This window comes from Dama dama, chromosome 3, assembly GCF_033118175.1.
Source record: "Dama dama isolate Ldn47 chromosome 3, ASM3311817v1, whole genome shotgun sequence".
In the NCBI taxonomy this organism is placed as follows: Eukaryota; Metazoa; Chordata; class Mammalia; order Artiodactyla; family Cervidae; genus Dama; species Dama dama.
Genome location: NC_083683.1, coordinates 65,858,206 through 65,873,827, shown reverse-complemented (window position 1 = coordinate 65,873,827; position 15,622 = coordinate 65,858,206). Strand labels below are relative to the sequence as shown.

Below are 15,622 nucleotides of genomic sequence, written 5' to 3'. Positions count from 1 at the left end.
TGCCCTACTCCTTCCCTCTTCCATGATGTGGCTTTTGGTAGCTTTTTGTTCCTTTTGCTGGCCTAAAATCATCTGCTTCTATGTTTTAAAAAGTTAAAATCCTACCCTCAATTTAACCCATGTTGCTTGTTCATTTGTTACATGAATGAACCAACTTTAGAGATAATGTTCTCATTTCTTTCCTCATTTACTCATTCATTTGTTCTTTCATTTGTTCATAAAATAATTTTTGAAAACCTGCTGTGTGCCATGTACTAGCTGGTTGCTGGGCAGGAATAGTTGCAGCTCCTGCCCAGGCTTTTCAAGCTGATATGTTTTCTTAACCTTCATTGAAACTTATTTTATAAATTATTTCCTTATAACTCTTATGTTTTTACCTTTAGCTATGGTATTTTCTAAATAGCTTCTTAAGGAGTGTCAGTTTTGCATCTTGTTTATCCTTCTGTCTGTCATAGTTCAAAGCATTTGTATATCTGAGAGGTACTAATTAGATGCTTGTTGGAGATTAAATTTTTAAAGAAGAAGAAAAGGAATACTGTATATATAGGCATACCATGTATATCAGTTCAGTTCAATTGCTTAGTCATGTCCGACTCTTTGTGACCCCATGGACTGCAGCTCGCCAGGCCTCCCTGTCCATCACCAACTCCCAGAGCCTACTCAAACTCATGTCCATTGAGTCAGTGATGCCATCCAGCCATCTCATCCTCTGTCGTCCCCTTCTCTTCCCGCCTTCAGTTTTTCCCAGCATCAGGGTCTTTTCAGATGAATTGGTTCTTCGCATCAGGTGGCCAAAGTATTGGAGTTTCAACTTCAACATCAGTCCTTCCAGTGAATATTCAGGACTGATCTCCTTTAGGATGGATTGGTTGGATCTCCTTGCAGTCCAGGGGACTCTCAAGAGTCTTCGCCAACACCACAGTTCAAAAGCATCAATTCTTTGGCGCTCAGCTTTCTTTATAGTTCAACTCTCACATCCAGACATAACTACTGGAAAAACCATAGCTTTGACTAGGCGGACCTTTGTTGGCAAAGTAATGTCTCTGCTTTTTAATAATGCTGTCTAAGTTGGTCATAGCTTTTCTTCCAGGGAGCAAGCAGCTTTTAATTTCATGGCTGCAGTCACCATCTGCAGTGGTTTTGGGCCCCCAAAATAAAGTCTGACACTGTTTCCATTGTTTCCCCATCTATTTGCCATGAAGTGATGGGACCAGATGCCATGATCTTAGTTTTCTGAGTTTTAAGCCAGCTTTTTCACTCTCCTCTTTCACTTTCATCCGGAGGCTCTTTAGTTCTTCTTTGCTTTCTGCCATAAGGGTGGTGTCATCTGCATATCTGAGGTTATTGATATTTCTCCCGGCAATCTTGATTCCAGCTTGCGCTTCTTCCAGCCCAGCGTTTCTCATGATGTACTCTGCATATAAGTTAAATAAGCAGGGTGACAATATACAGCCTTGACATACTCCTTTTCCTACTTGGAACTAGTCTGTTGTTCCATGTCCAGTTCTAACTGTTGCTTGTTGACCTGCATACAGATTTCTCAGGAGGCAGCTCAGGTGGTCTGGTATTCCCATCTCTTTCAGAATTTTCCAGAGTTTGTTGTGATCCACACAGTCAAAGACTTTGGCGTAGTCAATAAAGCAAAAATAGGTGTTTTTCTGAAACTCTTTTGCTTTTTTGATGATCCAGCAGATATTGGCAATTTGATTTCTGGTTCCTCTGCCTTTTCTAAATCCAGCTTGAGCATCTGGAAGTTCATGGTTCATGTACTTTTTAGCTATCCACATGTAATCTGCATTTCAGTCTTTTATTTGATACATTATATTAAGGAAAATGTGTTTGCTTGAAGCTAGAGGGTTTTTTGTTTTGTTTTGTCTTTATTTTTTAGCCCAGAGGTTTTGAATAGGATTCCATATAGGTATATATTTTTCAGAGCTTTGAGATTTTAGACTAATTACATGTTACAGAGGAAAATCTTACTGATTTCAATGTAGTAATTGTTTTATAAGAGTATTGTCCCCTAGGGAGTGTTCTAGATCTATTAGGTATTCCCAAGTGAGGATTTGACTTTAGGTCTTTGGATTTTACCTGAGCTCTGAAATCCTAAGTTTGCAAGGCAACTTCATACCTCCCTAGTCTCTTGAGTGCATTATTCTCCTCAAGTTGCCATTAACTTGAATTTCACATTTCTTCTTTAACTCTTGTCTCATGCTATATCCTGTGAATAATTAATTTGGGCCTTTGGTGAATTTGTTCTAATTTTGAGACTCTTCTTTCATAGATGTTTTTAAAAAACAAGTATGGTTTTGTTTTTTTTTTTAAATAAAACATAGAGGCTTTGGTGAAGAGAAGCAGTGTTATTGTTACTCTTGTCATTGTGGACTTGTCTGGAGTTCTCGAAGTGGACATTTGCTGAGTCCCTTCCTAGCGTTCATTCCCTCTTGCTTTCTTCAGTGATGGGCTGCACTTTTCCTTCATTTTCAACTCTTTGGATTTAGATGAATGAATCTCATTCCGTGCTCCAGGATAGCTTGATTAGTTTGATCTGATTTAATCTCCACATCCACACTTCTGTTTCTGCCCACACACCCACACACAGTGCAAATGTGTGCTCCTGGGAAGGGAAAGCTTCCTCTCTTTTCCTCAAGTGCTGCTTGAAGAGACTTTTTCTCTCTTTCTGGATAGTGTCATATGAAGTTGTGAGGTATAAAATGGCTGGAACTAATTTTATTGCCAAGTTTTGAAGCAACCTGAGGATGAACCTACTCATGGAATAAGACAGAACCAAGAGGATGGCAGAGAAGTGAAGCTGTAGTCGTGATGGTGATGTGACTCTCTGGATCAAATTTCCTCTGGATTTTTCAGTGAGTGGACAGTAAAGTCCCTCCCTCTGTTTAGAACTTTTCTTTTGCTTATTTATAAATGTTTATATATATCCTCTGTTTGCATAATGATAGGCATTAGTAATATGGGGAGATGAATGAAATACATTTTTTATCCTCACTGGGCTTACAGCTAGATCGGAGAAACAGACATGTCATAGGAGAAACAGAATACACGATAGGGACAAACTATAGACGACTCACGGAGATGGAAGGACTTGTTGATACTTGCCATAGAAAAACAAGTTATGGAAGACAGTATTTCTGTCTCTGCTCCTGGTGCCAGAATCAGAGACACCTGCACCATCTTCATATTGTTAGCAGTGGTTTAATTTCAGCAAAGCATTATTTGTCACATTAAATTAGTGTTCACTTTATTTGTGAATTTGTTGGCTTTATAATTTAAGAGTTATAAAAATAGGGAGTTTATTTATAATTTATTAATATTTATACATAATTAAATTTGTCAGCAACTGGGTAGGTCCATGAGACTTATTTCTTTTTCCTTTTGAAAGATGTCCTTATGCTACTTAGTTTTCAGAGACACCGCTAGATATGGGTTCGGGGGGCCATTGAAGAGTAAGACAATTGAGGATGGATGGAGGACAAAGTTTGAAGTGGGGAAATTTCTTACTTTAGATTGATAACAAGAAGTTTGAACTAAGGTGTAGAAATGACATTTGAGAAGAAAAAAAGCACAACATGTGTTCACTATGTAGCCTTTGTGACTGATTATATTTGTGGAGTCAGGGAGAAACCTCAGATACCTGGTCAGTGACTGCATGGTTGCTGCTGCTGTTCACAAAAACAGAGGTTATAGGGAAAAGAAACCGGCTTTTCTGAGGCTAGGTGGAAGTTGGAGGTGTGCATGTGAGGTGATAACATCTTTGAATATCTTGACTTTAAGGTGCCTTTTAAAAATATAGGGTAATAAATCCTATAGTTTAGGAGACAGTTAAGGAACAGGAATATAATTTAGGATTCTTCAGTATTTAGAAAGTAACTGAAACCACAGGCTTGAGGTTGCCCAGGAAGAGTTTATTGAGAAGTTAGGCCAAGGATCTTCTGTGTTGTCTTGAAAGAGGAGTCAGCATTTCAGGATTCTATCTTATCTTTACTGTAATGTTGGCTTCTATATTCAGAGTCCTTGGTGGGTGTGTCTCTTTGGGTCAGCAAAGAATTTCGTGAAAGAGAAAAAAGTATTTCTTGAGAGACATTACTTTTAAGATGAACAAATATTAAATGCTGCAGCGTATTTAATACTTTTGGCTTTGTCACCCAATTCATAGATTGCCCCTGGGGAATAGAGATTTTAGGCTACCCATCATAACCTGTATCATCCCTATTAAAGTCTACAGAACTGGGACTTTTTTTTTTTCTGAGGGCCAATTCAGGAAAATAACTAAATTTACAGTTGAGTAGTTCCCCTATGAATATGTAAGTATCTAATCTACAAGTGTCTAATCAGGGTAGGGGTTACTTTTAAAGCAAGAAGTTAAAGATTCTTCTTCACACAGACAATCTTTGATAAATAGAAGGAAATCTGAGTCTGAATACTTGCATTTATACAGGGCACTCTTGAAGATGTCCGCCAGGCTGAGGTATGAAGTAGCACTGCTTGAGGTGAGGGAGCCGTCATATACAAGTGTTGTCAATAAACATCGGTAGTGAAACTTTGCAGCAACACGGGGTGCCAGTGAGAACAGGGTGGTGGTACAGTTTCAAAGTTTCACAATAGAAAGTTGGATGAAAAAAATTAGGAGCTGTGAGATAGGTCCAGTTACATCTGAGTTAACAAACAGTCCTTTTGGTGATTTCTTGCATTTATATACCTTTTAAAACACTTGTTATTTTGGAACTAAAGAAAAAACACTCATTGTTTTCCTTATTGTGTGGATGTATAAAAATATTTGTTAAACATATGTTGTACTTATAATTTAGTTATTTATACTTGTTTATGATTCATACTTGGGTCAGTTCTTATTCATTTGAGAAGATCAAAATAGTGTCTGGCAAGTCGGAAATCCTTTACTGACATGTAGCATCCAGTATGCTACAGGACTGATTTTGGAAACTGACTAAAATTCAGAAAGTTAGAACAGATTACATTGGATTTATGATGATTTAGTTTGATATCTGTTGATTGAAGTAGAATGAAATATTGAATTGAGCACAGGCACGGTACAGAGGGCCATGGTAAGGAGGGAGAGAGTTTGAACATTTGAAATGTTGGTGGAAGAAAGTTCAGTGACCATAGATTAATTTCAGTTGACTTAGTAAGAAAATTACTTAAGACATTTAAAGTGGGGTGTATGAATATAACAAAGTATACATAGTAATTTCAGTGTTACTGCATTTATAGTAGTAGGTTTGTTTTGGTTTATACATCTTCATACTATATCCAGAATCTGACCACTCCTTACCATCTCAGTCATTATCACCACAGGCCTATCCACCATCATCTTTTGCTTATATTATGACAATAGCCTCTTAAATTTTGCCACGTGTTGGAATCACCTGAAGATTTTGTAAAATGCCAATGCGTGATTCCCACTGGCAGCCATTCTGATGTAATTTTTGGAATGGGTTGCAACCTGGGCATCATGATTTTTTTAAAGTGTCTGATGTTCTAATATACACTGCCCCTAGATAATCAGAAAATCAATAACCTTTCTATGAAGTAATTTATTTTGACTACATTTTTTCTGCTAGTAGCCATGTGCATTTAATTCGGAACATTTCCATTTCTTAAAGTTTCTTAAAGTCCTAGATATTCATTAGGCTTCTTAATTGTGAGCAATGGAAACTAACTTGGGCTGATGTAAGCAGAAATGAAGTTTGCTGATAGAACATTGAGGGGCTCGTAGAATTGGTAGAAGACTGGATGAAGCCAACCTCAGAAAGTACAGGAATGAGAGGGGGCTGAACAGCTAAGAGCCACTGAAAAACTCATTGCCCTGAGACCATCACTGCTGTCTCTGCTCAACGCTGAAGCTGGAAATTCTCTGTTCACAGACAAGGGCTTCACATGCTTGGAATTCCACAAAATGACAAAGGTATACATTGTATAGCCTATAATGTGTTGTTTATTTTATACATCAACCCACTGCTCCTCAACCTAATAATCTAGAGGACACTGAGTTCTTCCATCATTATTTTAAAAACTTTAGTGCCTTCTACTACTTGTCCCTTAGTAAACATTAAGAGATAACAGAATAAATGAACAAGTGGCAAGCAAATTAATAGGAAATCTTGAATATAATATATGAATAATTGTATATTATTTTTGGAGGTATAGTCACCAGTTTAAGTATAAAATAGGCATGTTTCTTAATAGTAAAAATGTCCTGAGTTTCTATAATGGAAGTTACATATCAATATTGTATGTTAGCAGTGTCCAGTAGAAGTATAATGTGGGCAACACATGCAGTCCATGTGTTTAATTTTAAATTGCATTTAAAAAGTAAAAAGAAACATTTAGTTTTAATGATATAGAATATTTAACACAACTCAGTTCGACTAGTCACATATTAAGTGCTTAGTAGTCATATGTGCGTGTTTAATTGCTGAGTTGTGTCTGACTCTTTGCGACCCCATGGACTGTAGCCCACCAGGCTCCCCTGTCCCATGGATTTTTCCAGGCAAGAACACTGGACTGGGCCGCCATTCCCTTCTCCAGGGGATGCTTCTGACCCTGGGCTCGAACTCGCGTCTCCTGCGTTGGCAGGTGGACTCTTTCCCACTGGGCCGCTGGGGAAGCCTGGTCACACGTAGCCAGTGGCTACCGTGTTGGACGACACAGTCCTGTGGTATACTGTAAAGTGCCCTGTGACTTTCAGGTACTGCCCGCTCAGCTTACTTAGGCTGGCATGATTGAGACACCTTATGAAAACTGTTTTAAAAAGGCACAATCTAAAAGTAATGACAGGGTTCCTGGTTATTCATTCTCTTCTAATTCAAAACAGTTTTACTTGAGTTTGCAGTGTTTTACAATTTCTTTTTATGGTTGAAGGAGAAGTGTGAAATGGGAAAGAGAAACCTATTTTTTTTTTCATTAGTCTTTGATTTTATTTATTATTTTTTATTTTCTGAAGATTTAAATGTGAGGATTTAGGGTAGTTCAGATGCAATTGAAGGCGTAGAAAGGCAATATGCTTATGCAATGCAGAGTTTGCATGAGAATAATCAAGTTAATCATACTTTATTACATTTAGTGTATGTTTCACTACTAGATACTAGTATCTGAAGTTTGTAAAATGAAAAAATAGTAGTGACTGACTCTGTGCTTGAGATTTTATCATACATGATTTCTTTTCCCTAGATAATTCATGTCAATAAGTAAGTTTTATGTTCTAATTATTTTTATTCTTGCAGGCTGCTGAATCAGGAATAATAAAAGTTAAAACAATAGCTGCACGAAACACCGAAATTTTGGCAGGTAATTTTTTTGCATTAAAAATTCAACAATTAATGAGTTTGACTAATGGTAAAAGTAGAATCTTAAAACCCATCAGTTTTTTTTTTTTTTTAATAGCATCTCTTCCCTATGCTCCAACCTGCTATCTATAATGGTAAAGAACATGTAAAAGTCCCTAATTTATGAACTAATTGGGTTTCCCAGAGATGAATGCTATACTATTCTCTGAAATCAGAAAGCTTAAAACTACAAACTCCTTACAGGCAAAGATTTTTCATAGTCATCTTTGTATTCTCCTCCTCCTTTTGTCAATCACCTAAGATACACCTTACCCATAAAAGGCATTCAGTTAGTATTTGTTGTATTGAAAGGAAGATTTGTTCTCAGACCACCTTCCCAGATCTGTTTTATCTTTGATATAAGCAGGGCATTATAGAGATTTAATGTTCTTTTGATTGATCTAGTTTAGGGGGAGGAATTTTCAAAAGTTTCTCTCTGGCACCCTTTGGATACTCAGTCCACCTCCTCCTTTTCTTCGTGCCTTTCTGTTCTTGCCTCAATAATGAACACGCAAAAGAAGGAAACTGGCATTTTTGAGACTCTGTTACATGTGAGGTGTTTGTGCCACTTGATCTTGCATAGGACACCCTTGTGGGGAAATATTCTTTTTCACTAGCAGAGCACATTGAGATGCAGAGAGGTTTAGTGGCCTGCGGCCGCATGGTAAGTGATGGAATCAGATTCACTTCCGGGCTGTTGAGAGCCGGTTCTTCCTGCTGCAGTGTGCCGCCAGGGCTGGCGCTTCCCCGCGGCTTGCTTCACTGCTCCTTCGCGTGGTTTCCAGTCCCACCCGTGCTGTTGTTCTCAGCTAGTCACAGGAGAAAAGCAGCCCTGTTAAATTGGTTTACGCAAAGTCCAAATAGTGAAGAGCCAATTTAAGTCTCTTTACATTTTTTAAAGAAGGATACCAGTAAATTCCTAAAGGGTGGAATTTTAAAGAATGTTCTAAAATGAAATGAAGACGTTTGGGGCTAGTTTCAGGGTGACAGATGAGAGTGGATTTCATCTGCCACCTTAGGGTTAGCCCTGCTAAGTGGCACCTGTTTCTCACAGCTCCTCTGATTTTGAACATTCTGACGAAACACCAGCGTTTTTTGCCATTATTCACAGCGCTGAGTACTGCTCCGTGTGGTACTGAGCAAAGGGGTGGAGTGAGTGGTGGGCACAGGCAGAGGTGTGTGTGCTTGGATGGAGGATGGGCATGTGGGTTCGGAGATGCATCTTGGGCGGGTTATTAGCTACCATGAGGAAATTGTTTCAAGATAACTATGGACATGGGTGTTTTTAAGTTGGAGATGTCATAGGCCAATTATATTAGCATGTCATTGCAAATATTTACTTTTGTTTCTGTCATTGCTGATATTATGGTAAGTCCTTAATTATTCTTCAGTAACAGAAATTTTCATTGAGTCTGTAGTTGATGGACGATTTGTTTAAAGAGACTGTTTTCTTCAGAGGATCACTGTCTGTTACAGAGTTCTGTACCACATAAAATGTCTAATTCATACTAAGGACAATTAAAAAATTTTTTTCTCATTATGAGTTTAATATTTAAGTGGACTGTTAATTTCATTTTAATTCAGTTAGCTTTATTAAAGTCAGGTTAGAACAAATCCTTATGCACATACAATTAATAATTCCTGCTTTAATATCCATAGTATCCAGAACCATGTACTTGAGGAGGTATATTAGCATTTAAACTTTTTCCTAGTGTTTTAGCCAAGTATTTACAGCAGTTGATTGATTAGTAAAAATTTATGATTTTAGACCACTGTCATCTTGAAAAATCATGGGCTCCAAAGAAAAAGGGAAGAGTTTAAATTAGTCAGTATGTCATTTCTCAAGTACTTAACTCAGGGTATAGTTAATATTGAGAAAATTCTTTTGGTAACTTTTTTTTTATTTCCTGAGAAGTGTTTACTTCTCTAAAGACTGTAGGTTACCACTTTTGTGCTGTAACAGATGTTAAAGATATCAAACAACTGAAGAGTCTCAAGTGATATGGGAAATATTCAGAAAATAAGAAAGGTTGCTATAAAAATCAGAACCCTTAGTTAGGGTCCCTTGTCAGAAGAAATAGTACTTAGCATAGATTTTTAACCAACTTGAGTTTTCTTAGATTTATTTTCCAAGGGAAGGTTACTTACATTGTAGAATAAATCTTGGCTTTACATCCCCACTTCTAAGCATCCTCCTTTAATGTTTACTTTTCTTTTTCACTGCTGTCATGAATGCTGACATAAGTGGAATGCTATGCCAGGTAATGTCAGCATCAATGCACATACAGATCATTATCTCAACATTGCCTTTTTCTATAAAACTGCAAGTGCGAGATAGCAGCATGAAGCTTTTCATTTACAAGGCCAAATGCCTTCATCTTACGCTTGACTATCATATATTATAAATTGTTTTCATTATCCTAGTTTACAACAAATATACTTGAACTTGACTGAGATTTGTGCTACACAGAAATTATATAAACAGAGAATCTGCTATTTGAATAGATATTGGAAATAAGGAAATCAATGAAGTTGTGAAATCTTTTAAAATTGTATATTTAACCCCTGACTCAAAACTGTAATTACATCCACCTAACACCGCTTTCAACTACTGTCAATATATATAGAAAATTTTTACGTAATCATTATGTATGATTTGTGTTCTTCTGTCCTCACAATTTCCCTCATTCTTTTCATATCTATATAGTCTTATTGCTAAGCGTTCTCTAATTTCAGTAGCAATGAGTAAATATACTTTGGAAATTTTTTTTTACATTAAAGTGTTATTTATCTGCTGATTTTATTCAGTATATTCTCTTTTATCAGTCCACATACCTGTGATACTTTACAAACATCCATAGAGTATCCCATATAACATATTCTTAATAAAGAAATAATTATGTAAGAATCACTGGTGGAGATATAAAGATGGGTAATATAATTCACCTGCAATCTGTGTGTTAATGCAAGAAATATATTTGAAAAGTATGTTTGTGCCATTCATTCTATTTAGCTTACCTGCTCCTCCATTTACTTTTTGGAGCTCTTTGTCAGAAATTTTCCCTTCCCAAAGACATACTTCTTGAGGTCAGGATCAATATCTTATTCTTCCTTACATTGCTGCTAGATAGCACATTACATGGGAAATAGTAAGCTCTCCTTAAATGTAGGCTACTCCAAAATGCAAGTAAGACTCTTTGAGTGTTGCCACTAGTATATTTTCGACCTCTCTTTAATTTTACATGTTATGATTGAGTACATGAATTTTGTCATATTTAGATCATGTCAGCCAGTTAACAGAGTAATGAAAGAGACAGATTCTAAACAGAAAATTCTGAGGCTTATATGGTAAATGTCAGGTGGAAGTATAGATGGGCTTGTTACAAGAATATCAGGAAGATTCCTAATCCAACCCGGGACTATGAAGCTGAGTCTTGATGCTCGAAAAGGAGTTAGCCAGGCAAATAAGGTGTAGGAGTAATAAGTAAGGGAAGTTACTTAAATGCATGAGGTATGAAACAGTTTGGTCTGTTTGGGTACCTGTCCAACTCCTGCCATTGTGTGACTTCCTGAGCAACTTGATGGAAAGTGTTTGAATCAGGGAGGTGACACTTTCATATAAGTATTCTTATACTCTGTACATTACTCTGACAACATGTGAAAGGCATATTTCAGTGTATCATCAGTATGGAAGGGGCCTGTTGGTAGATTGCTACTCTAACCCAGGATGGAAGATACAGGTACTTCCAATAAAGTACAATAATGTACTTTATTGCTTGCTAACAAATTGACCTAATGGATCAGAGAGCATTCTCTGCCACATAATGTGTTTTTCTTTATTCTTTTCCCCCCTTTTTAAAAAACACAAATTTTAATTTTTATCCTGCCTTTATTACTTCATACTTTTTTGATACCATATTTTCTAATTTATGAAATTGTTCCAAAATATTTCAGCAAGTGATTGTAATTTAGGTATGTTTCAGTATTTAGAATTATATCACATTTCTAGGAATGAAATTATTAAAGGATATGAACCTGTTCTTGAAATTTTTCATCACTGCTTTCTAAAAAGATAAGTTTATACCTTTACCAACTACATGTGAATGTATTTTTATAGCATCCTCGTAAGATTATTATTTTAAAAAATCTTTTCAGTCCTTGAACAAGCAAGTGACTTCTCATTTTAATTGACATTTCTTTTTAATGTTGAACATTTTTCTTTAATATATTACTTTTTCATTTTAGTTTTTTTTGAAATTTTTGTGTTTTCTTTATCAAGTGTTTGAGCTATTTATGTAGCAAAATATTAACTTGTCATGTTTATATCATATTATCTGCATTATTTACCTCTTAATTTTTTAATCTGCTGCTGCTGCTAAGTCGCTTCAGTCGTGTCCGACTCTGTGTGACCCCATAGACAGCAGCCCACCAGGCTCCCCCGTCCCTGGGATTCTCCAGGCAAGAACATTGGAGTAGGTTGCCATTTCCTTCTCCAATGCATGAAAGTGAAGTCGCTCAGTTGTGTCTGACTCTTAGCGACCCCGTGGACTGAAGCCTGCCAGGCTCCTCCGTCCATGGGATTTTCCAGGCAAGAATACTGGAGTGGGGTGCCATTGCCTTCTCTGTAATTTTTCATCTAGATGCTTTTTATTTTCTATAATCTAACTTTTCTGATTTGTTGCTCTGTATTTAAACAGTCCTTCTCCTTCCATGTAGTTGATAGTCACTTTTACTTTCTTCTTGTTTTTCTGCGGTTTGATATTTTTCTTAATAATAGAGGGTTACACGAGGACCTAGGTGTTTTTTCTTTTGCTGAATTACTGATTATAGCAACATCATTTGTTGAATAATCCTTCCTTTACCTGTAATGTACTTTTACGATGACACTGTTCATAATTTTATTTGTCCTTATGTTGAATCATTTAAAATATTTTCAGATATTTTGAACCATTAAACTTTTTTAGTGTTTTAAGTATCAGTTTTTCCCATAACTAGATTTTAAAGGTTTTGAGGATAGCAGTCATGTCTCCATCACATTTTATTTCTTTCACAAGAGCTATAGTTTGTCATTTAATGACTGTTAAAAATTTAAAAACCTTTTATTAACCCCTGTTAGTGTGACTCATAGTGGGGTACCCTAGTTTAATTCTTTTTTTCCAGGATAAAACCTGCAATTTTGCAGTGAAACTGCTCAGAGCAAGGAAACCCCTAGGATATGGGGACCTGCTGGATCTCTTTCAGGTGTGTGAAAGTGCATCATTTGATCTCACAGTTACACACTTTGGAAATAAAATAATCAAACACAGAGTTTCAGTCTATTAAAGGAATTGTGCTTCTGAAGGGACTTACGTAGAAACTAAACTTTTTCTTTTTTCCCTTCTCTCCACCCCCCCCCCCCCACCCCCTGCCACAGGTTTTGATTAAAAAGCATTGACGTTTTCCTCTTTTTTCCCCCTGGATTTTAAAAAAAAATGGTTAAAGTAACATACATGTTGTTTTATATTTTTGCACACCCTTTTCCTCAATGTGATCGCTTAACTCTAAACCTATAGGAAGGTTTTTATGTGAAGACACCCTTAAGATGCATGTAATTAAAATTACTGTTTATAAAGAGAAAGTAGCAATTGCTCAGTTAGAAGAGTAGGATTAATTTCTGATTCTTAGGATCATTATGACATTTAGAATAAGAGAAATAATTAGCAACTTTTAAAAAATGATCTTTATCTTCATTGTGATCTAGATCTGGTAGATATGTTTCTGTTTTTCACATTATGCTTCAAAAAACAGAATAGATCAGTAGGTTTTCTTTTTTGATTGTTGTTGATCATCTGTTTTAGATAACACAGAAATTTCCTTTGACCATTATATTCCCACATAACCTGGGAGAAAAAAAAGTAGGAAGGGTGGATACCTTTGAGTTACATTAAAATACAGTTAAAAATTATTTTTATTACTACATTAATTTTAACTCAGCTTGATAGATCTGAATAGCTGTGACTGAATGTGTAATTCACCTTATTTTATTCATTCTAAGATAAGACAGTTTTTGCACATGTTAATATTCCCCAAATTAGCATGCATTTTACAGCTAATAGTATTTTAGAATCACTGTGGGCCAGATACTTTTGTAGTTGTCTTTTTCAGTGCACCTATGAACTTGTTCATAGTTGTTCATACTATCACATCAGTTGAGTTGCATGCATTGTTGATGTCATGTAAGTTTCATTGGTATTTGAAATGTTACCTTTGTTGTGCAGAAACTTCCTGTTAACATCTTATGGTAAGATCAAAAAACACCAGCATCAAAGCATGCAGAATGGGTGTCATTAGCTTAGACAAATATCTCAGAGACAGTGGTGAAGTGCTCTCAAGCAATGAGGCATTGCAAACAATCCAATTAAAAAATGGACAAGTTCTAAATAGACATTTTTTTCAAAGAATACATACAGGTGGCCAACAGGTACATGAAAAGATGCTCAACATCATTAATCATTAGTGCTATGCAAATCAAAGGCAAATGAGGGTATCACCTTACACCTGTTAGAAGGACTGTTGCCAAAAAGATAAGAAATAACAATGGCCTTCTTGGCCTAAAGGATGAAATTATGAGGAAAAATTGTAAGTGATTAGAAAGTATTGTATCATTGTTTAATTAACATAGGTAGTTGGCACTGATTTTCTTTCTGGTGATATACATGTGTCTTAAAATAATTGTCATCAGAGACTCTGTAGAAGTACACTGTGTTTCCTTCTATGGAGACAGAATCCCTTTCCTTCATTCTTCTGATGACTTTAGGCAGACAGCTTTGAAATGTTTCATTGGTTCCTTTTAGACACTTTTAACTCCTTTAATTTCCATTTGCATCGTATGCTGTTTGCCTTAAAAGAGTGGCAGCATAATGTGGAAAGAGTAGTGAACCAGGAGTTAGAAGACATATTTTTGGATTCTGGTTTTGCCACCTACTTATTGTGTCACTGGGTTCAGATCATGCCCTATAAACTCTGCGTGAGTATTATGATACTCAAATGAGAAACACATGTTAATGTCGTAAAAATTTTAAGTGCAACTTAAATGTATTGAAAACTTACATTTGCCTGAACAAGATTTAATAATTTGGGACATTCTGCAGAGTTAGGGGTGGGCATCAGACTTCAGTGATTTTGGCAGAATTGAACATAGCAGGATATTTACTGCTTCAGAATAGTAATTTTTGAGCTTTATTGTCATCTTTTAATCACTCATATAAATGTTTTGTGACATTGTTATGGAAATTTTATTTCTCTGGTTTTGAAGCAGAACCTTGATGCACAAGAAAGCAAGGAAATAAGGCAAGGGAGCTGTTTTTTGGAAACACTGTTCATTGCCAGTCATATTTGCCATCTCTTAGCTGCGATGCAGTGGCACCCCACTCCAGTCCTCTTGCCTGGCAAATCCCATGGACGGAGGAGCCTGGTGGGCTGCTGTCCATGGGGTCACGAAGAGTCAGACATGACTGAGCGACTTCACTTTCACTTTTCACTTTCATGCGTTGGAGAAGGAAATGGCAACCCACTCCAGTGTTCTTGCCTGGGGAATCTCAGGGACAGGGGAGCCTGGTGGGCTGCTGTCCATGGGGTCACACAGAGTCGGACATGACCGAAGCGACTTAGCAGCAGCAGCAGCAGCAGCTGTGATTTATGCTGGCATGCTGAGGGATTTTACAGAGCATGCTGTAGGGAATAGTAGTCTTTTATTTGCCATACCATAAAGAAGCTTTGGGAGAAGAAAGAAGGGACTTTAAGTGATAAAATTAATGTTAACACTAGCTTTACACTTTTAAAGGTGACTATGGGAGACTTTCCCACAATTTCTTTTGAAAAACATGTTAAAACTCAAGTTTTGTGTGACTTTACACAGGTTTTAACCTATTAAAATAATTGATGGATGCAATACATTTGAAAACAAGTACCAAACATATAAGTTTAATGTTCTCGTGACTTGGAATTTTATGCTATTTATTCAAATTCCTTGAGGATGACAAATGTGAAATGTGTCTTTTCATCTTTGTGTAACCATCCACTAAGTGTGTGTGTACTGATTTAACTTAATTTTGTAAATTTAAATTATGTATAATTCAGTTTGTGCATTTTCTAATCTTTTACATTTTTGTTGCTGTTTGAAAACTTCTGAAATAATTGGCTTGGTAGAAGGAGTTATTTTAAGATTTGCAATTATAGCATGTGCATCCAGTTAATTTAAAGCAATACTTCAGTAATAAGAGTTG

At 36.4% G+C, this 15,622-nt stretch overlaps 1 protein-coding gene across 6 annotated transcripts in view; it reads left to right on the top strand.

Annotated features, from left to right (window-relative positions):
• MON2 (MON2 homolog, regulator of endosome-to-Golgi trafficking) overlaps positions 1 to 15,622 on the top strand; it is a 113,026-nt gene that overhangs the window by 8,184 nt on the left and 89,220 nt on the right. For 3 of the 6 annotated variants that reach the window (XM_061130934.1, XM_061130927.1, XM_061130970.1), the window contains one exon: positions 7,257 to 7,320. In XM_061130934.1, the coding sequence (XP_060986917.1) occupies positions 7,257 to 7,320 (64 nt within the window). Of the gene's footprint in view, positions 1 to 2,685; positions 2,865 to 5,897; positions 5,939 to 7,256; positions 7,321 to 12,581; positions 12,600 to 15,622 lie in introns of those variants that run through there. The other 3 variants (XM_061130944.1, XM_061130951.1, XM_061130959.1) reach the window with 3 other exon arrangements.